At 44.9% G+C, this 24,189-nt stretch overlaps 1 protein-coding gene across 1 annotated transcript in view; it reads right to left on the bottom strand.

Annotated features, from left to right (window-relative positions):
* Window positions 1-24,189, bottom strand: part of STAG3 (STAG3 cohesin complex component) — a gene marked incomplete at both ends in the record, with an annotated part of 86,267 nt that overhangs the window by 42,684 nt on the left and 19,394 nt on the right. The window contains 6 exons of the mRNA XM_082300581.1: window positions 2,592-2,679; window positions 8,055-8,162; window positions 11,672-11,751; window positions 13,928-14,026; window positions 16,962-17,085; window positions 20,500-20,573. Of these exons, the coding sequence (XP_082156707.1) occupies window positions 2,592-2,679; window positions 8,055-8,162; window positions 11,672-11,751; window positions 13,928-14,026; window positions 16,962-17,085; window positions 20,500-20,573 (573 nt within the window). The remainder of the gene's footprint in view (window positions 1-2,591; window positions 2,680-8,054; window positions 8,163-11,671; window positions 11,752-13,927; window positions 14,027-16,961; window positions 17,086-20,499; window positions 20,574-24,189) is intronic.

Below are 24,189 nucleotides of genomic sequence, written 5' to 3'. Positions count from 1 at the left end.
CCCCCAAAAATTCCCCCAAACTGCCCCAGATCGGCGGGAATTCGGCGTTCTCGTGGAGCTGGGGATGGGATTTGGGATGAGCATCCCGAGAATTCCCGGAATTCCCAACATTCCCCAAAAAATCCCACCGGAATTCCCAAAAAAATCACCCCAAAAATGCCAAAAATTCCCCAAAATCCCTGAAAAAAACCCCAAAAAATTCCCCCAAACTGCCCCAGATCGGCGGGAATTCAGCGTTCTCGTGGGGCTGGGGATGGGATTTGGGATGAGCATCCCAAAAATTCCCAGAATTCCCAACATTCCCCAAAAAAATCCCACCGGAATTCCCCAAAATCCCCCCAAAAATGCCAAAAATCCCAAAAAATCCCCAAAAAACCCCAAAAAATTCCCCCAAACTGCCCCAGATCGGCGGGAATTCGGCGTGCTCGTGGAGCTGGGGCGGGATTTGGGATGAGCATCCCGAGAATTCCCAAAATTCCCAACATTCCATCAGAATTCCCCCTAAAATTCATCAAGATTCCCCAAAAATCCCCCAAAATTCCATCAAAATTCCACCCAAAAAGGAGAAAATTCCCCAAAAATCTCAGCCAGGAACCCCCAGTTCCGGCCCAGATCGGTGGGAACGGGATTTGGGATCCCAAAAATGCCCCCAAATTCCCCAAAATCCCATCGGAATTCCCAAAATTCCATCGTAATTCCCAAAAAAATCGGTCACGAGTCCCCCAAAATTCCCTCAAAACTCATCAAAATTCCTTCAAAAAGCCCCAAAATTCCCCCCAAATCCCCGGGAATTCGGGATCAGGAACGGGATTGGGAACCGGGACCCCCAAATTCCCTCAGAATTCCCAAAAAATCCCCAAAATCCCTGGAAAAGCCCCAAAATTTCCCAAAAACCCTCAAAATTCTCTCAAAAACCCCTCAAAATTCCCTCAAAATTCCCTCAAAATTCCCAAATTCCTCCTAAAATTCTCTGGGAATTCGGGATCAGGAACGGGATTGGGACCCAGAACCCCCAAATTCCCTCAGAATTCCCAAAAAATCCCCAAAATCCCCCAAATTCCCTGGAAAAGCCCCAGAATTTCCCAAAAAACTTCAAAATTCTCTCAAAAACCCCTCAAAATTCCCTCAAAATTCCCAAATTCCTCCCAAAATTCCCCGGAATTCAGGATCAGGAACTGGACTGGGAACCGGCACCCCCAAATTCCCTCAGAATTCCCAAAAAATCCCCAAAATCCCTGGAAAAGCCCCAAAATTTCCCAAAAACCTCAAAATTCTCTCAAAAACCCCTCAAAATTCCCTCAAAATTCCCAAATTCCTCCTAAAATTCTCTGGGAATTTGGGATCAGGAACGGGATTGGGAACAGGGATGCCCAAATTCCACCAGAATTCCCAAAAAATCCCCAAAATCCCCCGAATTCCCTGGAAAAGCCCCAGAATTTCCCAAAAACCCTCAAAATTCTCTCAAAAACCCCTCAAAATTCCCTCAAAATTCCCAAATTCCTCCTAAAATTCTCTGGGAATTTGGGATCAGGAACAGGATTGGGACCCAGAACCCCCAAATTCCCTCAGAATTCCCAAAAAATCCCCAAAATCCCCCGAATTCCCTGGAAAAGCCCCAGAATTTCCCAAAAAACCTCAAAATTCCCTCAAAATTCCCAAATTCCTCCCAAAATTCCCCGGAATTCGGGATCAGGAACGGGATTGGGACCCAAAACCCCCAAATTCCCTCAGAAATCCCAAAAAATCCCCAAAATCCCCTGGAAAAGCCCCAAACATTCCCAAAAAACCTCAAAATTCTCTCTAAACCCCCTCAAAATTCCCAAATTCCTCCTAAAATTCCCGGGAATTTGGGATCAGGAACGGGATTGGGAACAGGGACCCCCAAATTCCATCGGAATTCCCAAAAAACCCCCAAAATCCCCCAAATTCCCTGGAAAAGCCCCAGAATTTCCCAAAAAACCTCAAAATTCCCTCAAAATTCCCAAATTCCTCCTAAAATTCCCGGGAATTTGGGATCAGGAACGGGATTGGGAACAGGGACCCCCAAATTCCATCGGAATTCCCAAAAAATCCCCAAAATCCCCCGAATTCCCTGGAAAAGCCCCAAAATTTCCCAAAAAACTTCAAAATTCCCTCAAAATTCCCAAATTCCTCCCAAAATTCCCCGGAATTTGGGATCAGGAACAGGATTGGGACCCAAAACCCCCAAATTCCCTCAGAATTCCCAAAAAATCCCCAAAATCCCCCGAATTCCCTGGAAAAGCCCCAGAATTTCCCAAAAAACCTCAAAATTCCCTCAAAATTCCCAAATTCCTCCCAAAATTCCCCGGAATTTGGGATCAGGAACGGGATTGGGACCCAAAACCCCCAAATTCCCTCAGAATTCCCAAAAAATTCCCCCCCCTCAAAATTCCCAAGAAAATTGCCCCCAAAAAATCCCCCAAAAAATGCAAAAAAATCCCCAAAAAATTCAAAAAAATTCCCCAAAAATTCAAAAAAATTCCAAAAAAATCCCCAAAAATTCCCAAAAAATTCCCAAAAAATTCCCTCAAAATGCCCGAAATTCCCAAATTTCCCCGGAATTCCCAGACCTCGGAGTCGAGGAAGAAGTCGACGAGGAGGACGAGGAAGCTCCGGTTGTCGCCGGCGCCGTTCCCGCGTTTCTGGGGGTCCAGGAGCCTGGGAAAGGGGGGAAAATTGGGGAAAAATCCAGGGAAATTGGGAAAAATGGGAAAAATGGGGGGGAAATGGAGAAAAATGGGGGGAAATGGGGGAAAAATGGGGGGAAAATGGGGGGAAAATGGGGAAAAAGGGAAAAAAACGGGGAAAAATGGGGGGAAAGTTGGGGGGAAAATGGGGGAAAACGGGGAAAAATGGGGAGAAATGGGGGGAAAAATGGGAAAAAAGGGAGAAAAATAGGAAAGAACGGGGGGAAAAGGGGGAAAATGGGGAAAAATGGGGAGAAAACGGGAAAAAAGGGAAAAAATGGGAAAAATGAGGGGGAAATGGGGAAAAACGGGAAAAAATGGGGAAAAAATAGGAAATGAGGGGAAACGGGGAGAAAATGGGAAAAACAGGAAAAAATAGGAAAAAAGTAGGAGAAAATAGGAAAAAATGGGGGGAAATGGGGAGAAACAGGGAAAAACGGGGGGAAATGGGGAAAAATGGGGAAAAAACAGGAAAATGGGGAAAAATGAGGAAAAATGGGGGGGAAGGGGAGGAAATGGGGGAAAACGGGGAGAAAACGGGGAAAAAGGGAATAAATGGGAAAAACGGGGGAAAATGGGGAGAAATGGGGAGGAAATGGGGGAAAAAAATGGGGAAAAATGGGAAAAATGGGGGAAAATGGGGAAAAAATGGGGGAAAATGGGGAAAGTTGGGAAAAACTGGGAAAAAATGGGGCAAAGGGGGGGAAATGGGAAAAAAATGGGGGAAAATGGGGGAAAATGGGGAAAAATAGGGGAAAATTGGGGGGAAATGGGAAAAGATGGGGAAAATGGGAAAAATTGGGGGAAAATGGGGAAAAACAGGAAAAATGGTGGGAAAAAGGAGGAAAATGGGGAAAAAACAGGGGAAAATGGGGAGAAAAGTGGGATGGAAAAAACGTGGGAAAAGCAGGGCTGGGATGCGGGGGAAAAGAGGGAAAAAATGGGAAAAATGAGGAAAAAATGGGAGGAAATGAGGGGAGATGGGGAAAAATGGGATTGGGGTGAGAAAAAATGGGGAAAATTGGGGGGAAAATGGGAAAAAATAGGAGGAAATGGGGGGAAAACGGGGGAAAATGGGGGGAAATGAGAAGAAAACAGGCAAAAAAGGGGAAAAATGGTAGAAAACGGGGGGGGAGGGAAAAAATGGGAAAAATGGGGGGGAAATGTGGGAAAAATGGGGAAAAACCAGGCAAAAATAGAGAAAAATGGGGAAAAAAGGGGAAATGGGGAGAAAACAGGAAAAACTGGGGAAAAATAGGGAAAATTGGGGAGAAATGGGGGAAAAACAGGGAAAAATGGGGAAAATGGGAAAAAAAAGGGAAAAAACGGGAAAATGGGGGGGAAATGGGGAAAAAATGGGGGAAAATGGGGGAAAGTTGGGAAAAACAGGGAAAAATGGGGGGAAGGGGAGGAAATGGGAAAAAATGGGGAAAAAATAAGGGAAAATGGGGAAAAATGGGGGGAAATGGGGAAAAAAGAGGAAAAAATGGGGGAAAATGGGGAACAATGGGAAAAACAGGGAAAACCAGGAAAAAAGTAGGAGGAAATGGGAAAAAAATGGGGGAAATGGGGAAAAATGGGGAAAAATGGGGTTGGGATGGGATAAAAGAGAGAAAAAAGGGGAAAAATTGGTGAAAAGGGGAAAAATGGGAGAAATGGGGATTGGGGAGAGAAAAAATGGGGAAAACTGCAGGGAAAATGGGAAAAATGGGGAAAATATAAGGAAATGGGGGGGGGAGTGGGGAATTTTGGGAATGGGGAAAATGGAGAAAAATGGGAAAAAAGAGGAAAAAAAGATGAAAAAAAGAGGAGGAAATGGGAAAAAGTGGGGGGAAAATGGGATTGGATGGAGTAAAATAAAGGAAAAAATGGGAAAAAAATGGGGAAAAGGAAAAAATGGGGGAAAATTAGGAGGAAATGGGGAAAAAGGGGAATTTTGGGAATGGGAATGGGGAAAAAATGGGGGAAATGGGGGGAAAATGGGAAAAACAGGAATGGGATGAGGGAAAAAGGGGGGAAAACAGGGAAAAAATGGGGTGGGATGAGGGAAAATCGGGAAAAAGCAAACTGGAATGGGGGAAAAACAGGGAGAAAATGGGACAAACAGGGAAAAATGGGAAAAAAAGGGGAAAAAACAGGAAAAAATGGGGGGGAATGGGGAAAAAATGGGAAAAAATGGGAAAATGGGGGGAAATGGGGAAAAAATGGGGGAAAAGGGAAAAATTGGGGGGAAATGGGGAAAAAAGGGGGAGAAATAGGGAAAAAATGGGAAAAATTCGGGGGAAAATAGGGGGGAAATGGGGAAAAAAGGGGGGAAAATGGGGAAAAAATAGAAAAAATGGGGGGAAAATGGGAAAAATGGGGGGAAAGGGGAAAAATGGGGGGAAATGGGGGAAAATGGGGGGGAAATGGGGAAAAAAATGGGGAAAAATGGGGAAAAAATGGGCAAAAATGGGGGAAAATGGGGAAAAATGTGGAAAAAAGGGGGGGAAATTGGGGGAAAATGGGAAAAAATGGGGAAAAAGAGGAAAAATGGGGGGAAATGGGGAAAAAATGGGGAAAAACTGAGAAAAAATGGGGAAAAACTGGGGGAAAACGGGGAAAAACCGGGAAAATGGGGGGGGGAATGGGGAAAAAGGGGGGAAAATAGGAAAAAAAGGGGGGGAAACGGGGAAAAATGGGAAAAAAAACGGGGAAAAAAGGGAAAAACTGGGAAAACCCAGGAAAAACAAGGCCCCCTCCCCCCTCCCAGGCCAAATCCCGAGGGATTGGGAAGGGCTCGGGATGAGGAAATGTTGGGATGAGGAAACGGCAGCTGCTGGGAGGGCCCCGGAGCCGATCCCGGGAATTCCCCGGGATGGGAATTGCCTGGGATGGGGGCTGGGATCTGCAGGATTCGGGGCTTTCGGGCTGGAATTCCCAGGTTTTTAGAGCTGGAATTCCCAGGTTTTTAGGGCTGGAATTCCAAGGATTTAAGGCTTGAAATTCCCAGGTTTTGGGGCTGAAATTCCCAGGTTTCTGGGGCCAGCATTCCCAGCTTTCCAGGGCCAGAATTCCCAACTTTGCAGCTGAAATACCACGGTTTTTTGGGGCTGGAATTCCCAGGTTTTTAGGGCTGGAATTCCCAGGTTTTTAGGGCTGGAATTCCAAGGATTTAAGGCTTGAAATTCCCAGGTTTTTAGAGCTGAAATTCCCAGGTTTCTGGGGCCAGCATTCCCAGCTTTCCAGGGCCAGAATTCTCAACTTTGCAGCTGAAATACCACGGTTTTTTGGGGCTGGAATTCCCAGGTTTTTAGGGCCGGAATTCCGAGGATTTAAGGCTTGGAATTCCCAGGTGTTGGGGATGGAATTCCAAAGATTTAAAGGTCGGAATTTGGAGGATTTGGGGCCAGAATTCCCAGGTTTTTAGGGCTGGAATTCCAAGGATTTAAGGCTTGAAATTCCCAGGTTTTGGGGCTGAAATTCCCAGGTTTCTGGGGCCAGCATTCCCAGCTTTCCAGGGCCAGAATTCCCAACTTTGCAGCTGAAAGACCACGGTTTTTTGGGGCTGGAATTCCCAGGTTTTTAGGGCTGGAATTCCCAGCTTTTTAGGGCCGGAATTCCAAGGATTTAAGGCTTGAAATTCCCAGGTTTTGGGGCTGAAATTCCCAGGTTTCTGGGGCCAGCATTCCCAGCTTTCCAGAGCCAGAATTCCCAACTTTGCAGCTGAAATACCACGGTTTTTTGGGGCTGGAATTCCCAGGTTTTTAGGGCTGGAATTCCCAGGTTTTTAGGGCTGGAATTCCAAGGATTTAAGGCTTGAAATTCCCAGGTTTTGGGGCTGAAATTCCCAGGTTTCTGGGGCCAGCATTCCCAGCTTTCCAGGGCCAGAATTCCCAACTTTGCAGCTGAAATACCACGGTTTTTTGGGGCTGGAATTCCCAGGTTTTTAGGGCTGGAATTCCCAGGTTTTTAGGGCCGGAATTCCAAGGATTTAAGGCTTGAAATTCCCAGGTTTTGGGGATGGAATACCAAAGATTTAAAGGCCGGAATTTGGAGGATTTGGGGCCAGAATTCCCAGGTTTCTGGGGCTGGAATTCCCAGGTTTTTAGAGCTGGAATTCCAAGGATGTAAGGCTTGAAATTCCCAGGTGTTGGGGCTGAAATTCCCAGCGATTGGGGCATGGAATTCCAAAGATTTAAAGGTCGGAATTCTGAGGATTTGGGGCCAGAATTCCCAGCTTTCTTGGGCCAACATTCCCAACTTTCCGGGCCAGCATTCCCAGCTTTCCAGGCCAGCATTCCCAGCTTTTTGGGCCCAACATTCCCAGCTTTCTGGGGCCAGCATTCCCAGCTTTTTGGGCCCAGCATTCCCAGCTTTCCAGGCCAGCATTCCCAGCTTTTTGGGCCCAACATTCCCAGCTTTCTGGGGCCAGCATTCCCAACTTTTTGGGGCCAGCATTCCCAACTTTTTGGGGCCAGCATTCCCAACTTTCCGGGCCAGCATTCCCAGCTTTCCGGGGCCAGCATTCCCAGCTTTTTGGGCCCAGCATTCCCAGCTTTTTGGGCCCAGCATTCCCAGATTTCCAGGCCAGCATTCCCAGCTTTTTGGGCCCAGCATTCCCAGCTTTTTGGGGCCAACATTCCCAGCTTTTTGGGGCCAGCATTCCCAGCTTTTTGGGCCCAGCATTCCCAACTTTCCGGGGCCAGCATTCCCAGCTTTTTGGGGCCAGCATTCCCAGCTTTCTGGGCCAGCATTCCCAGCTTTCTGGGGCCAGCATTCCCAGGTTTCTGGGGCCAGCATTCCCAGCTTTCCGGGCCAGCATTCCCAGCTTTTTGGGGCCAGCATTCCCAGCTTTTTGGGCCCAGCATTCCCAGCTTTTTGGGCCCAGCATTCCCAGCTTTTTGGGGCCAGCATTCCCAGCTTTTTGGGCCCAGCATTCCCAACTTTTTGGCGCCAGCATTCCCAGCTTTTTGGGGCCAGCATTCCCAGCTTTTTGGGCCCAGCATTCCCAACTTTCTGGGCCCAGTATTCCCAGCTTTTTGGGGCCAACATTCCCAGCTCTTTGGGGCCAGCATTCCCAACTTTCCAGGCCAGCATTCCCAGCTTTCCAGGCCAACATTCCCAGCTTTTTAGGGCCGGAATTCCCAGCTTTTTGGGCCCAGCATTCCCAACTTTCCAGGCCAGCATTCCCAGCTTTCCGGGGCCAGCATTCCCAGCTTTTTGGGCCCAGCATTCCCAGCTTTCCGGACCAGCATTCCCAACTTTTTGGGGCCAGCATTCCCAACTTTCCGGGCCAGCATTCCCAGCTTTTTGGGCCCAGCATTCCCAGCTTTTTGGGGCCTGGAATTCCCGCTTTTCCCTCACCTGTGGAACAGGAATTCCCCGGCAGCCGAGGCCAGGGCGCGGCTGGAGACGAAAACCACGGGAAAAAGGCTCCGGCAATCCTCGGCCGACAGCGCCTCCTCCAGATTCCTGGGAATTCCGGCAGCTCCAGGAGCCCCAATTCCCAATTTTCCCAACTCCCAACCCCTTTTCCATCACAATTCCCCCCAAATCCCCAAAAATTTGGCAATTTTCGGACTCCTGGATCCCAATTCTCTCTTTTCCCATCCCTGAATTCCCAAATTCCCCCCAAAATCCCGGGAATTTTCAGACTCCTGCACCCCAAATTCCCAATTTTCCCCCATTCCCAATTATTTTCCACCAAATTCCTGGGAATTCTGGGAATTTTGGGACTTCTGGATCCCAATTCTTCCTTCTCCCATCCCTGAATTCCCAAATTCCCCCCAAATCCAGGAATTTTCAGACTCCTGCACCCCAAATTCCCCATTTTCCCCCATTCCCAATTATTTTCCACCAAATTCCTGGGAATTCTGGGAGTTTTGGGACTCCAGGACCCCAAATTCCCAATTTTCCCATCCCTGAATTCCCAAATTCCCCCCAAAATCCAGGAATTTTCAGACTCCTGCACCCCAAATTCCCCATTTTCCCTCGTTCCCAATTTTTTTCCCACCAAATTCCGGGGAATTCTGGGACTTTTGGGACTCCAGGACCCCAAATTCCCAATTTTCCCATCCCTGAATTCCCAAATTCCCCCCAAAATCCAGGAATTTTCAGACTCCTGCACCCCAAATTCCCCATTTTCCCTCGTTCCCAATTTTTTTCCCACCAAATTCCTGGGAATTCTGGGAGTTTTGGGACTCCAGGACCCCAAATTCCCAATTTTCCCATCCCTGAATTCCCAATTTGCCCCCAAATTCCAGGAGTTTTCAGACTCCTGCACCCCAAATTCCTCATTTTCCCAACTCCCAACCCCTTTTCCATCACAATTCCCCCCAAATTCCCAAAAACTTGGGAATTTTGGGACTCCTGGATCCCAATTCTCCCTTCTCCCATCCCTGAATTCCCAAATTCCCCCCAAATCCAGGAATTTTCAGACTCCTGCACCCCAAATTCCCCATTTTCCCTCGTTCCCAATTTTTTTCCCACCAAATTCCGGGGAATTCTGGGACTTTTGGGACTCCAGGACCCCAAATTCCCAATTTTCCCATCCCTGAATTCCCAAATTCCCCCCAAATGCAGGAATTTTCAGACTCCTGCACCCCAAATTCCCCATTTTCCCCCATTCCCAATTTTTTTCCACCAAATTCCTGGGAATTCTGGGACTTTTGGGACTTCTGGATCCCAATTCTCTCTTTTCCCATCCCTGAATTCCCAAATTCCCCCCAAAATCCAGGAATTTTCAGACTCCTGCACCCCAAATTCCCAATTTTCCCTCGTTCCCAATTTCTTTCCCACCAAATTCCTGGGAATTCCGGGAGTTTGGGGACTCCTGGATCCCAATTCCCGCTTTTCCCATCCCTGAATTCCCAAATTTCCCCCCAAATCCGGGATTTTGGGGCTCCCCAGCCCCATCCCAGCCCCTCCCCCCTCTTTGTTTTCCCTTTTTTTTCCCAATTCCCGGAATTCTGAGCTCAAAATTTGGGATGAGGCCACGGGAATTTGGCTCTTAAAGGGACCACACCCAAATTCCGGGGTGGTTTCTGTTTGGGAAATGAATCCAAATCCCGGGATAAAAACAAATCCTCATCCCAAACTTCCCAAAATTCCCCCAAATTCCTCCCCAAATCCCCCCAAATTCCTCCCAAATTCCCTTCCCGGAGCTCTGAACAATCCCAGGGGATTTGGGAATGCTCCAGACCCCCAAAATCTCCCCAGAATGTCCCAAAAACTCCCCAAAATCTCCCCAAAACTCCCCGAAATCTCCCCAAAACTCCCCAAAATCTCCCAAAAAATTCTCCAAAATCTCCCAAGAACTCCCCAAAACCTCCCAAAATCTCCCAAAAATTCCCAAAATCTCCTAAACTCCCCCCAAAACCTCCCAAAAACTCCCCAAAACTCCCCAAAATCTCCCAAAACCTCTCCAAAACCTCCCCAAAAACTCCCCAAAAACTCCGAAAAACTCCCCAAAACCTCCCAAAACTCCCCAAAATCTCCCAAAACCTCCCAAAACTCCCCCAAAACCTCCCAAAAATCCCCAAAAACTCCCCAAAACTCCCCAAAATCTCCCAAAACCTCCCAAAAACTCCCCAAAACCTCCCAAAATCTCCCAAAACTCCCCCAAAACCTCCCAAAACTCCCCAAAACCTCCCAAAACTCCCCAAAACCTCCCAAAACTCCCCAAAACCTCCCAAAAACTCCCCAAAACCTCCCAAAAACTCCGCAAAATCTCCAAGAATCTCCCAAAAATCTCCCAAAATCTCCCCAAAAATCCCCAAAAACTCCCCAAAACTCCCCAAAACCTCCCAAAACTCCCCAAAACCTCCCAAAATCTCCCAAAACCTCCCCAAAACCTCCCAAAACTCCCCAAAACCTCCCAAAACCTCCCAAAACCTCCCCAAAACCTCCCAAAAATCTCCCCAAAACCTCCCAAAACTCCCTAAAATCTCCCCAAAAACTCCCCAAAACCTCCGAAAAACTCCCCAAAACTCCCCAAAACCTCCCAAAACTCCCCAAAACCTCCCAAAATCTCCCAAAACTCCCCAAAACCTCCCAAAACCTCCCCAAAACCTCCCAAAAATCTCCCCAAAACCTCTCAAAACTCCCCAAAATCTCCCCAAAAACTCCCCAAAACCTCCCAAAAATCCCCAAAATCTCCCAAAACTTCCCAAAAATCTCCCCAAAACCTCTCCAAAACCTCCCAAAACCTCCCAAAACTCCCCAAAAACTCCCCCAAAACCTCCCAAAAACTCCCCCAAAACCTCCCAAAACTCCCCAAAACCTCCCAAAACTCCCCAAAACCTCCCAAAACCTCCCCAAAACCTCCCAAAAATCTCCCCAAAACCTCCCAAAACTCCCTAAAATCTCCCCAAAAACTCCCCAAAACCTCCCAAAACTCCCCAAAACTCCCCCAAAACCTCCCAAAACTCCCCAAAACCTCCCAAAAATCTCCCCAAAACCTCCCAAAACTCCCTAAAATCTCCCCAAAACCTCTCCAAAACCTCCCAAAACTCCCCAAAACTCCCCCAAAACTCCCCCAAAACCTCCCAAAAACTCCCCAAAACCTCCCAAAAACTCCCAAAAATCTCCCAAAATCTCCCAAAAATTCCCCAAAATCTCCTAAAATCCCCCCAAAACCTCCCAAAAATCTCCCAAAAACTCCCCAAAATCTCCCAAAACTCCCCAAAATCTCCCAAAAATTCCCTAAAATCTCCCAAAATCTCCCAAAAACTCCCCAAAACCTCCCAAAACCTCTCCAAAATCTCCCAAAAACTCCCCAAAACCTCCCAAAACTCCCCCAAAACCTCCCAAAACCTCTCCAAAATCTCCCAAAAATCTCCCAAAACTCCCCAAAACCTCCCCCAACCCCCCCAAACCCCCCCGAGCTTCCCTTCCCGGGGCCATTCCGGGATCCCGCAGCCGCCCCCATCCCCAATTCCCGAATTCCCGAATTCCCCAATTCCCGAATTCCCGGATTTTACCTGTCCAGCTCCGTGAGCAGCCTCAGCACCTGCAGGGCCACCTCGGCCTCCTTGTCGTGAGCCATGGCCACCAAGCGCGGCTGCAATTCCCGGGGTCCGAGCCCATCCCGGAGCCGGGATCCCAGCGGGAATTCGGGGACCCTCAGGATCCCCCCGACTCTTCCAGCCCCATTTTGATCCCATTTTTCCCTATTTCCAGCCCTTTTTATCCCCATTTTCCCCCATTTTCCCCCCCTTTTTCCTCATTTCCTCCCCCTTTTCCCTCATTTTTCCCCCCATTTTTCCCCCATTTTCTCCCCTATTCCCTTTCTTTCCCCCCATTTTTCCCATTTTCCCCCCTTTTCCCTCATTTCTTCCTTTCCCCCATTTTCCCATTTTTCCCCCATTCCTCCATTTTTCCCTCATTTCCTCCCCCTATTCCCTCATTTCCCCCCATGTTTCCCATTTTCCCTCATTTTTTCCCATTTTTCCCCCATTTTCCCCCCATTTTCCCATTTTCCCCAATTTTTCCCATTTTTCCCCCACTTTTCCCCCATTTTCCCATTTTTCCTCATTTTTCCCATTTTCCCCCATTTCCTCCCCCTTTTCCCTCATTTCCCCCCATTTTTCCCATTTTCCCCCCATTTTTCCTCATTTTTCCCATTTTCCCCCTTTTCCCTCATTTCTCCCCCTTTTCCCTCATTTTTCCCCCCATTTTTCCCTTTTTCCCCCTATTTTTCCCCCATTCCTCCCCATTTTTCCCATTTTCCCCCATTTTTCCCTCATTTCTTCCCCCTATTCTCTCATTTCCCCCCATTTTTCCCATTTTCCCCCCAATTCTTCCCATTTTTCCCCCATTTTCCCCCCATTTTCCCATTTTTCCTCATTTTTCCCATTTTCTCATTTTCTTTTTCCCTCCATTTTTTCCCTTTTTCCCCCCTATTTTTCCCATTTTTTCCCCATTCCTCCCCATTTTCCCCCATTTTTCCCTCATTTCCTCCCCCTATTCCCTCATTTCCCCCATGTTTCCCATTTTCCCTCATTTTTTCCCATTTTTCCCCCATTTTCCCCCCATTTTCCCATTTCCCCCAATTTTTCCCATTTTTCCCCATTTTCCCCCATTTTCCCATTTTCCCTCATTTTTCCCATTTTCCCCTATTTTTCCCTCATTTCCTCCCCCTTTTCCCCCATTTTTCTCCCATTTTTTCCCATTTTCCCCCCATTTTTCCCTCATTTCCTCCCCCTTTTCCCTCATTTTTCCCCCCATTTTTCCCATTTCCCCATTTCCCATTTTTCCCGTTTTCCCCCCATTTTTCCCATTTTCCCCCCTTTTCCCCCATTTCCTCCCCCTTTTCCCTCATTTCCCCCATTTTCCCTCATTTCCTTCCCATTTTTCCCCCATTTTCCCCCCATTTTCCCATTTTTCCCCCATTTTCCCCCCATTTTCCCATTTTTCCTCATTTTTCCCATTTTCCCCCATTTTTCCCTCATTTCCTCCCCCTTTTCCCTCATTTTCCCCCCATTTTTCCCATTTTCCCCCATTTCCCCCCATTTTTCCCATTTTCCCCTATTTTTCCCTCATTTCCTCCCCCTTTTCCCCCATTTTTCTCCCATTTTTCCCATTTTCCCCCCATTTTTCCCTCATTTCCTCCCCCTTTTCCCTCATTTTTCCCCCATTTTCCCCCTATTTTTCCCTCATTTCCTCCCCCTTTTCCCTCATTTTTCCCCCATTTTCCCCCTATTTTTCCCTCATTTCCTCCCCCTTTTCCCCCATTTTTCTCCCATTTTTTCCCATTTTCCCCCCATTTTTCCCTCATTTCCTCCCCCTTTTCCCTCATTTTTCCCCCCATTTTTCCCATTTTCCCCATTTCCCATTTTTCCCGTTTTCCCCCCATTTTTCCCATTTTCCCCCTTTTCCCCCATTTCCTCCCCCTTTTCCCTCATTTCCCCCATTTTTCCCTCATTTCCTTCCCATTTTTCCCCCATTTTCCCCCCATTTTCCCATTTTTCCCCCATTTTCCCCCCATTTTCCCATTTTTCCTCATTTTTCCCATTTTCCCCCATTTTTCCCTCATTTCCTCCCCCTTTTCCCTCATTTTTCCCCCCATTTTTCCCATTTTCCCCATTTCCCCCCATTTTTCCCATTTTCCCCCGTTTCCTCCCCCTTTCCCCCATTTCCCCCCATTTTTCCCCCATTTTCCCCCATTTCCCCCCATTTTTCCCCCATTTTTCCCATTTTTCCCATTTCCCCCCCATTTCTCCCCATTTCTCCCAGACCTTGAACCTCTCTGTGAACAGCTCCAGGTTCGGGGCCATCTCCGGAATTCCATAAATTCCCTGCAGGGCCTTCACGCACTGGAGCCGAACCTCCCCGTGCTGGAAAAGTGGGAAAAATCGGGAATTTCGCCATTTCCAACCCCCCTGGATCCACCTGGAGCCCAAATTTCCCTCATTCCCCCGTTTTCTCCCCCATTTTTTCATCCTTTTTCCCAAATTTCCCCCCATTCCCACTCTCTTTTCCTCATTTTCCCTCCATTCCAAACTTCTTTTCCAACATTTTCCCCAATTGGTTTCCCCAATTTCCCCTCATCCCAGCCCAGTTTTTGTCATTTTCCAACATTTTCCCCCATTCCAACCTTGGTTTCCCCAATTTCCCCTCATCCCAGCCCGGTTTTTGTCATTTTCCAACATTTTCCCCCATTCCCACCCCGTTTTCCCTCAAATTTCCCTCCATTTTCCCTCAAATTTCCCTCATTTTCCCTCCATTTCCCCCCTTCCCGCCCCAATTTCCCTCCATTTTCCCTCCATTTCCCCCCTTCCCGCCCCAATTTCCCTCCATTTTCCCTCCAATTTCCCTCATTTTCTCCCAATTCTCCCCAATTTTCTCCCATTTTCCCCATCCCAATCCCATTTTCCCTCCAATTTCTCTCATTTTCTCCCCATTTTCCCCCCATTTTCCCTCATTATCCCTCATCCCAATCCCATTTCTCTCCATTTTCCCCCATTCCTGCCCCATTTTCCCTCCGTTTTCCAACCTTTTCCCTCATCCCAATCGTATTTTCCCTCCACTCTCCCTCATTTTCTTCTCTTTTCTTTCATTTTCTCCCCGTTTTCCCTCATTTTCTCCCCAATTTCCCTCATGTTCCCTCATTTTCCCCCCTTTTCCCTCATTTTCTCACCCTTTTCCCTCATTTTCTCCCCAATTTCCCTCAATTTCTCCCCATTTTCCCTCATTTTCTCCCCATTTTCCCTCATCCCAATCCCATTTTCCCTCATTTTCTCCCCATTTTCTCCCCAATTTTCACCCTTTTCCCTCATTTTCTCCCATTTTCCCTTTTTCCCCCCATTTTCTCCCCAATTTCCCCCATTCCCCCTCATTTTCTTCCCTCATTTTCCCTCATTTTCTCCTCATTTTCTCCCCGTTTTCTCATCCCAATCCCATTTTCCCTCATTCCCCCTCAGATTTCCCTCATTTTCTCCCCATTTCCTCCCCAATTTCCCTCATTCCCCCTCATTTTCTCCCTGTTTTCCCTCATCCCAATCCCATTTTCCCTCATTTTCTCCCCACTTTCTCCCCCTTTTCCCTCATCCCAACCCCATTTTCCCTCATTTCCCTTCAGATTTCCCTCATTCTCTCCCCAATTTCCCTCATACCCCCTCATTTTCTCCCCATTTTCCCTCATTTTCTACCCCTTTCCCCCCATTTTCTCCCCAATTTCCCTCATTTCCCCCCGTTTTCTCCCCATTTTCTCCCCAATTTCCCCCATTCCCCCTCCTTTTCTCCCCATTTTCCCTCATTTTCTCCCCAATTTCCCTCATTCCCCCTCATTTTCTCCCAATTTCCCCCGTTCCCCCTCCTTTTCTCCCCGTTTTCCCTCATTTCCTCCCCATTTTCTCCCACTTTCCCTCATTTTCTCCCCAATTTCCCTCATTCCCCCTCATTTTCTCCCCATTTCCCCCGTTCCCCCTCCTTTTCTCCCCGTTTTCCCTCCTTTTCTCCCCTTTTTCTCCCCAATTTCCCTCATCCCAACCCCATTTTCCCTCATTTCCCCTCAGATTTCCCTCATTCTCTCCCCAATTTCCCTCATTCCCCCTCATTTTCTCCCCCTTCCCCCCCATTTTCTCCCCAATTTCCCTCATTTCCCCCCGTTTTCTCCCCATTTTCTCCCCAATTTCCCCCATTCCCCTCCTTTTCTCCCCATTTTCTCCCCAATTTCCCTCATTCCCCCTCATTTTCTCCCCATTTCCCCCGTTCCCCCTCCTTTTCTCCCCATTTTCCCTCATTTTCTCCCTTTTCTCCCCAATTTCCCTCATTCCCCCTCATTCCCTCCCCATTTTCTCCCACTTTCCCTCATTTTCTCCCCAATTTCCCTCATCCCAACCCCATTTTCCCTCATTTCCCCTCAGATTTCCCTCATTCCCTCCCCAATTTCCCTCATACCCCCTCATTTTCTCCCCATTTTCCCTCATTTTCTCCCCCTTTTCCCCCCATTTTCTCCCCAATTTCCCTCATACCGCCTCATTTTCTCCCCATTTTCCCTCATTTTCTCCCCATTTCCCCCGTTCCCCCTCCTTTTCTCCCCGTTTTCCCTCATTTTCCCTCATTTTCTCCCCAATTTCCCTCATTCCCCCTCATTTTCTCCCCATTTCCCCCGTTCCCCCTCCTTTTCTCCCCGTTTTCCCTCATTTTCACCCCGTTTTCCCTCATTTCCCCTCAGATTTCCCTCATTCTCTCCCCAATTTCCCTCATACTGCCTCATTTTCTCCCCATTTTCCCTCATTTTCTCCCCATTTCCCCCGTTCCCCCTCTTTTTCTCCCCGTTTTCCCTCATTTCCTCCCCATTTTCTCCCACTTTCCCTCCTTTTCTCCCCGTTTTCCCTCATTTTCACCCCGTTTTCCCTCATTTCCCCTCAGATTTCCCTCATTCTCTCCCCAATTTCCCTCATTCCGCCTCATTTTCTCCCCATTTTCCCTCATTTTCTCCCCATTTCCCCCATTCCCCCTCCTTTTCTCCCCGTTTTCCCTCATTTTCCCCCGTTTTCTCCCCAATTTCCCTCATTCCCCCTCATTTTCTCCCCATTTCCCCCATTCCCCCTCCTTTTCTCCCCGTTTTCCCTCATTTCCTCCCCATTTTCTCCCACCTTCCCTCCTTTTCTCCCCGTTTTCCCTCCTTTTCTCCCCGTTTCCCCTCATTTCCCCTCAGATTTCCCTCATTCCCCCTCATTTTCTCCCCGTTTTCCCTCACCCCAACCCCATTTTCCCTCCTTTTCCCCCTTTTCCCGCCCTCCCAGCGCGCAATTCCGGCCTCACCTTGTCGTGGAGAGTCCAGCCCAGGTACTTGAGGTGTCCGTCGGTCAGGAAGGATCCGGGGAATTTCCTTATCCACAGCCCCAGCTCCTCCATGCACATCCGGCGGATTTCGGGCACCACGTCCCTGCCCCGGCGGCAATGGCGGCGTCGGCGCCCTCAGCGCGCCCGGCACCCCAAACCCCCCTTTTCCCCTCGTTTTGCCCTTGGTTTCCCCTTTTTTCCCCCTTTTTTTCCTTTTTTTTCCCATTTTTTCTTAATTTTCTCCTTTTTTTTCTCCGTTTTTCCCTTTTTCCCCCCTTTTTTTCCCATTTTTTCTCCATTTTCTCCTTTTTTTTCTCCGTTTTTCCCATTTTTTCCCCATTTTTTCCCCAATTTTTCCTTTTTTCCCGTTTTTCTCCACTTTTTCTCTCCTTTATTTCCTCATTTCCCCCCAATTTTTCTTCATTTTCTCCCCCTTTTCCCACTCATTCCCATTTTTCCCCCATTTCCACCTGTTTTCTCCCGTTTTTTCCATTTTTCTCCATTTTTCCCTTTTTTCCCCCTTTTTCCCCATTTTTCCCCCTTTTTTCCTTTTTTCCCCTCTTTCTCCATTTTTTCTCTCCTTTATTTCCTCATTTCCTCCCAATTTTTCTTCATTTTCTCCCCCTTTTCCCACTCATTCCCATTTTTCCCCATTTCCATCTGTTTTCACCCGTTTTTCCCATTTTTTCTCTATTTTTCCCTTTTTCCCCCCTTTTTTCCCATTTTTCCCAGTTTTTTCCCCATTTTTTCCTTTTCCCATTTTTCCCCTTTTTCTCCATTTTTTCTCTCCTTTATTTCCTCATTTCCCCCCAATTTTTCTTCATTTTCTCCCCCTTTTCCCACTCATTCCCATTTTTCCCCCATTTCCATCTGTTTTCTCCCGTTTCTTCCTTTTTTCTCCATTTTTCCCTTTTTCCCCCCTTTTTTTCCCATTTTTTCCTTTTTTTCCTTTTTTTCCCTTTTTCTCCATTTTTTCTCTCCTTTATTTCCTCATTTCCCCCCAATTTTTCTTCATTTTCTCCCCCTTTTCCCACTCATTCCCATTTTTCCCCATTTCCATCTGTTTTCTCCCGTTTTTCCCATTTTTTCTCTATTTTTCCATTTTTCCCCCTTTTTCCCATTTTTCCCCCTTTTTTCCCCATTTTTCCCCCTTTTTTCCTTTTTTTCCTTTTTTTCCCTTTTTCTCCACTTTTTCTCTCCTTTATTTCCTCATTTCCCCCCAATTTTTCTTCATTTTCTCCCCCTTTTCCCACTCATTCCCATTTTTCCCCCATTTCCACCTGTTTTCTCCCGTTTTTTCCATTTTTCTCCATTTTTCCCTTTTTTCCCCATTTTTCCCCCTTTTTTCCTTTTCTTCCTTTTTTCCCGTTTTTCTCCACTTTTTCTCTCCTTTATTTCCTCATTTCCCCCCAATTTTTCTTCATTTTCTCCCCCTTTTCCCACTCATTCCCATTTTTCCCCCATTTCCATCTGTTTTCTCCCGTTTTTCCCATTTTTTCTCCATTTTTCCCTTTTTCCCCCCTTTTTCCCCATTTTTTCCCCATTTTTCCCCCTTTTTTCCTTTTCTTCCTTTTTTCCCCTTTTTCTCCATTTTTTCTCTCCTTTATTTCCTCATTTCCCCCCAATTTTTCTTCATTTTCTCCCCCTTTTCCCACTCATTCCCATTTTTCCCCATTTCCATCTGTTTTCTCCCGTTTCTTCCATTTTTTCCCCATTTTTCCCTTTTTTCCCATTTTTTCCCCCATTTTTCCCCATTTTTTCCTTTTTTTCCTTTTTTCCCGTTTTTCTCCATTTTTTCTCTCCTTTATTTCCTCATTTCCCCCCAATTTTTCTTCATTTTCTCCCCCTTTTCCCACTCATTCCCATTTTTCCCCATTTCCATCTGTTTTCTCCCGTTTCTTCCATTTTTTCCCCATTTTTCCCCCCTTTTTCCCCTTTTTCCCATTTTTCCCCCTTTTTTCCTTTTTTTCCTTTTTTTCCCTTTTTCTCCACTTTTTCTCTCCTTTATTTCCTCATTTCCCCCCAATTTTTCTTCATTTTCTCCCCCTTTTCCCACTCATTCCCATTTTTCCCCATTTCCATCTGTTTTCTCCCGTTTTTCCCATTTTTTCTCCATTTTTCCCTTTTCCTCCCTTTTTTCCCATTTTTCCCATTTTTTTCCCCATTTTTTCCTTTTCTTCCTTTTTTCCCTTTTTCTCCATTTTTTCTCTCCTTTATTTCCTCATTTCCCCCCAATTTTTCATTTTCTCCCCCTTTTCCCACTCATTCCCATTTTTCCCCATTTCCATCTGTTTTCTCCCGTTTCTTCCATTTTTCTCCATTTTTCCCTTTTTCCCCCCTTTTTTCCCATTTTTTTCCTTTTTGTCCCCTTCTTTTCCCCATTTTTTCCTTTTTTTCCCATTTTTCTCCATTTTCTCTTTTTCCTCTTTATTTCCTCATTTCTCCCCAATTTTTTTTCACTTTCTCCCCCTTTTCCCATTTATTCCCATTCTTCCCCCATTTCTGTTTTCTCCCATTTTTTCCATTCTTCTCCTTTATTTCCTCTCTCTCCCCATTTTTTCTCCATTTTTCTCAGTTTTTCCTGTTTTTTCTGATTTTTCTCTCATTTTCCCCCAATTTTTCCTCATTTTCACCCATTTTTTTCCCACTTGTTCCCATTTTTCCCCAGGTTTTGTCCATTTTCTCCCATTTTTTTCTCCACTTTCCCCTTTTCTTCCCATTTTCCTCCCATTTTCCCTCATTTTTTCCCACTTGTTCCCACTTTCCCCAGGTTTTGTCCATTTTCTCCCATTTTTCCCCATTTTCTCCCTTTTTCCCTATTTTTTCCCCATTTTCTTCCAATTTTTCCTCGTTTTCTCCCCCTTTTTCCCACTTGCTCCCATTTTCCCCAGTTCTTCTCCATTTTCTCCCATTTTTTCCATTTTTCTCCCATTTTTCCCCCCCTTTTTGTCATTTTCCCCCAATTTTTCTTCATTTTCCCCCCATTTTTTCCCATTTCCTCCCAGATTTTCTCCGGTTTTGCCCATTTTTCCCCCATTTTCCCCCATTTTCCTCCTCCCTATTCCCATTTTCCTGCTCATTTTTCCCATTTTTCCCTGTTTTTCCCCCAGAATTCCAGGATTTCCCCTCACCACTACTGATATGAAGCCTCCCCTTGAAGATCCCATTCCTTTTTCCCTCCATTTTTTCCCTTTTTCCTCCCATTTTTTCCCATTTTCCTCCCATTTTTCCCCATTTTCCTGCTCCTTTTCCCCATTTTTCCCCTTTTTTTCCCTTTTTTTCCCCATTTTTCCCCATTTTTCCCCCAAAATTCCGGGCTTTCCCCTCACCGGTACCAGTGCACGAAGACGCCCTTGAAGATCCCGTTCCTTTTTCCCTCCATTTTTTCCCATTTCCCCCCGTTTTTCCCCATTTTCCTCCCATTTTTTCCCATTTTCCTCCCATTTTTTCCCATTTTCCTGCTCATTTTTCCCATTTTTCCCCGTTTTTCCCCCAAAATTCCGGGCTTTCCCCTCACCGGTAGCGATGCACGAAGACGCCCTTGAAGATCGCGTTCATCAGCAGCTCCAGCTCCTCCTGCTGCTCCCGCAGCTGCGATTCCCGGGAATTCAGGGCCCCAAAATCCAACAAATTCCACCCAAAATCCCCCCAATCCAACAAATCCACCCCAAATCCAACAAATTCCACCCAAAATCCCCCCAAATCCAACAAAATCCACCTAAAATCCCCCCAATTCCACCCAAAATTGCCCCAAATCCACCCCAAACCCACCAAATTCCACCCAAAACCCACCAAATTCCACCCAAAATTCCACCCAAAATCCCCCCAAATCCAACAAAATCCACCCAAAATCCCCCCAAATCCAACAAAATCCACCTAAAATCCCTCCAATTCCACCCAAAATTGCCCCAAATCCAACAAATTCCACCCAAAATCCCCCCACTCCAACAAATCCACCCAAATCCAACAAATTCCACCCAAAATCCCCCCAAATCCAACAAAATCCACCTAAAATCCCCCCAATTCCACCCAAAATTGCCCCAAATCCACCCCAAACCCACCAAATTCCACCCAAAACCCAACAAATTCCACCCAAAATTCCACCCAAATCCCCCCCAAATCCAACAAAATCCACCCAAAATCCCCCCAAATCCGACAAAATCCACCTAAAATCCCTCCAATTCCACCCAAAATCCCCCCAAATGCAACAAAATCCACCTAAAATCCCTCCAATTCCACCCGAAATCACCCAAATCCAACAAATCCACCCAAAATCCCCCCAATTCCACCCAAAATCCCCCCAAATCCAACAAAATCCACCCAAAATCCCCCCAATTCCACCCAAAATCACCCAAATCCAACAAACCCACCCAAAATCCACCGAATTCCACCCAAAATCCCCCCAATCCAACAAAATCCACCCAAAATCCAACAAATTCCACCCAAATCTCCTCAAATCCCCCCCCAATCCATCAAAATCCACCCAAAATTCACCCAAATCCATCAAAATCCCCAAAAAATCCCCAAATTCCACCCAAAATCCCCCCCAATCCATCAAAATCCACCCAAATCCAACAAATCCACCCAAAATCCACCAAATTCCACCCAAATTCCCCCCAAACCCACCCAAAAACCCCAAAATACCCCAAAAAGCCCCAAATCCACCCAAGAGCCCCCAAAATCCCCCAAATCGCCTCAAAATCCCTAAAATTCCACCCAAAATCCCTAAAATTCTCCAGTCCCCAAAATCCCCAAAAATCCCCCCAAAATCCCAAAAAATCTTTTAAAAATCCCAGAAAATGCCAAAAAAAGCTTAAAAAGTCCCAAAAAATCTTAAAAAAATCCCTAAAAATCCAAAAAAAAATCCAAAAAAAATTCCCCAAAAAATTTTTAAAAGCCAAAAAAATCCCCAAAAAAATCCAAAAAAATCTCAAAAAGTACCCAAAAAATTCCTCAAAAAATCCCCAAAAATAAAAAGTCCAAAAAAATCTCCAAAAATTAAAAAAAAGTCTCATAAAAATACCAAAAAATCAAAAAAAAATCCCCAAAAAATTCCCAAAAAATCCCAAAAAATCTCCAAAAAATCCCAAAACATCCTCAAAAAATCCCAAAAAATCCCCAAAAAAATACCCCAAAAAAATCCCAAATCTTTTAAAAATCCCAAAAAAAATCCCCAAAAAATCCCAAAAAATCTTTTAAAAATCAAAAAAAAATCCCAAAAAAATCCCAAAAAACCCCCAAAAAATCCCCAAAGAATCCCAAAAAATCTCCAAAAAATCCCCAAAAAATCCCCAAAGAATCCCAAAAAATCTCCAAAAAATGCCAAAAAATCCCCAAAAAAATCCCAAAAAATCCTCAAAAAATCCCAAAAAATCCCAAAAAAATCCCAAAAAATCTCCAAAAAATCCCAAAAAACCTTTCAAGAATCCCAAAAAATCCAAAAAAATTCCCAAAAAAATCCCCAAAAAATCCCAAAAAGTCCCAAAAAATCCCAAAAAAAACCCCCAAAAAATGCCAAAAAATCTCAAAATCCCAAAAAATCCAAAAAAACCTCAAAAAATCCAAAAAAATCCCAAAAAAATTCCCAAAAAAATCCCCCAAAAATCCCAAAAAATCCCAAAACATCCCAAAAAAATCCCTAAAAAATCCCAAAAAATCTTTTAAAAATCTTCTACAAAAATCCCAAAAAAATCCCAAAAAATCCCAAAAAATCTCCAAAAAATCCCAAAAAATCCAAAAAAATCTCCCAAAAAATCTTCCAAAAATCCCAAAAAAATCCCCAAAAAATCTTTTAAAAATGCCAAAAAATCCCCAAAAAATCCCAAAAAATCCCAAAATATCAAAAAAAATCCCCAAAAAAATCCCAAAAAAAAGCCAAAAAAATCCCAAAAAATCCCAAAAAATCTTTTAAAAATCCCAAAAAATCCCCAAAAATCCCAAAAAATCTCCCAAAAAATCCCCAAAAAAATCCCCCAAGAAATCCCAAAAAAAGCCAAAAAAATCCCAAAAAATCCCAAAAAACCCCAAAAAAATCTAAAAAAATCCCAAAAATTCTCAAAAAAATCCCCAAAAAATCCCAAAGAAATTCCAAAAAAAATGCCCAAAAAATCCTAAAAAAAATCCCAAAAATCCCAAAAAATCCCCAAAAAATTCCCAAAAAATGCCAAAAAATTTTTTAAAAATACCAAAAAATCCCAAAAAATCCCCCAAAAAATCCCAAAAAAAAGCCAAAAAAATCCAAAAAAATCCCAAAAAAATCCAAAAAATTCTCAAAAAAATCCCCAAGAAATTCCAAAAAAAAGCCAAAAAAATCCAAAAAAAATCCCAAAAATCCCCAAAAACCCCCCAAAAAATCCCAAAAAATTCCCAAAAAATCCCCAAAAATCCCAAAAAATCCCCAAAAATCCTAAAAAATTCCCAAAAAATCTTTTAAAAATGCCAAAAAATCCCAAAAAATCTCCCAAAAAATCCCCCAAAAAATCCCAAAAAAAAGCCAAAAACATCCCAAAAAAACCCAAAAAAATCCCAAAAAAATCCCAAAAAAATCCCAAAAATTCTCAAAAAAATCCCCAAGAAATTCCAAAAAAATGCCAAAAAAAAATCCCAAAAATCCCCAAAAAAACCCCAAAAAATTCCCAAAAAATCCTCAAAAAAATCCCAAAAAACCTTTTAAAAATCCCAAAAAATCCCCAAAAATCCCAAAAAAAATCCCAAAAAACCTTTTAAAAATGCCAAAAAATCCCAAAAAATCCCCCAAAAATTCCAAAAATTCCCAAAAAATCCCAAAAATGCCCCAAAAATCCCCCAAAATTCCAAAAAAAATCCCAAAAAATTCCAAAAAAATCCCAAAAATCCCAAAAATTCCCAAAAAAATCCTCAAAAATGCCCCAAAAATCCCCAAAAATACCAAAAAAAATCCCAAAAAAATCCCAAAAATTCCCAAAAAATCCAAAAAATGCCCCAAAAATGCCCCAAAATTCGAAAAAAAATCCCAAAAAATTCCCAAAAAAATCCCAAAAAATTCCAAAAAAATCCAAAAAAATCCAAAAAATTCCCAAAAAATCCAAAAAATGCCCCAAAAATCCCCCAAAATTCCAAAAAAAATCCCAAAAAATTTCCAAAAAAATCCCAAAAATTCCCAAAAATGCCCCAAAAATCCCAAAAAAATCCCAAAAATGCCCCAAAAATCCCCCAAAATTCCAAAAAA

This window comes from Coloeus monedula (genome assembly GCF_965178545.1).
Source record: "Coloeus monedula genome assembly, chromosome: 40".
NCBI lineage: Eukaryota > Metazoa > Chordata > Aves > Passeriformes > Corvidae > Coloeus > Coloeus monedula.
This window is presented reverse-complemented; position numbering and strand designations above follow the sequence as displayed.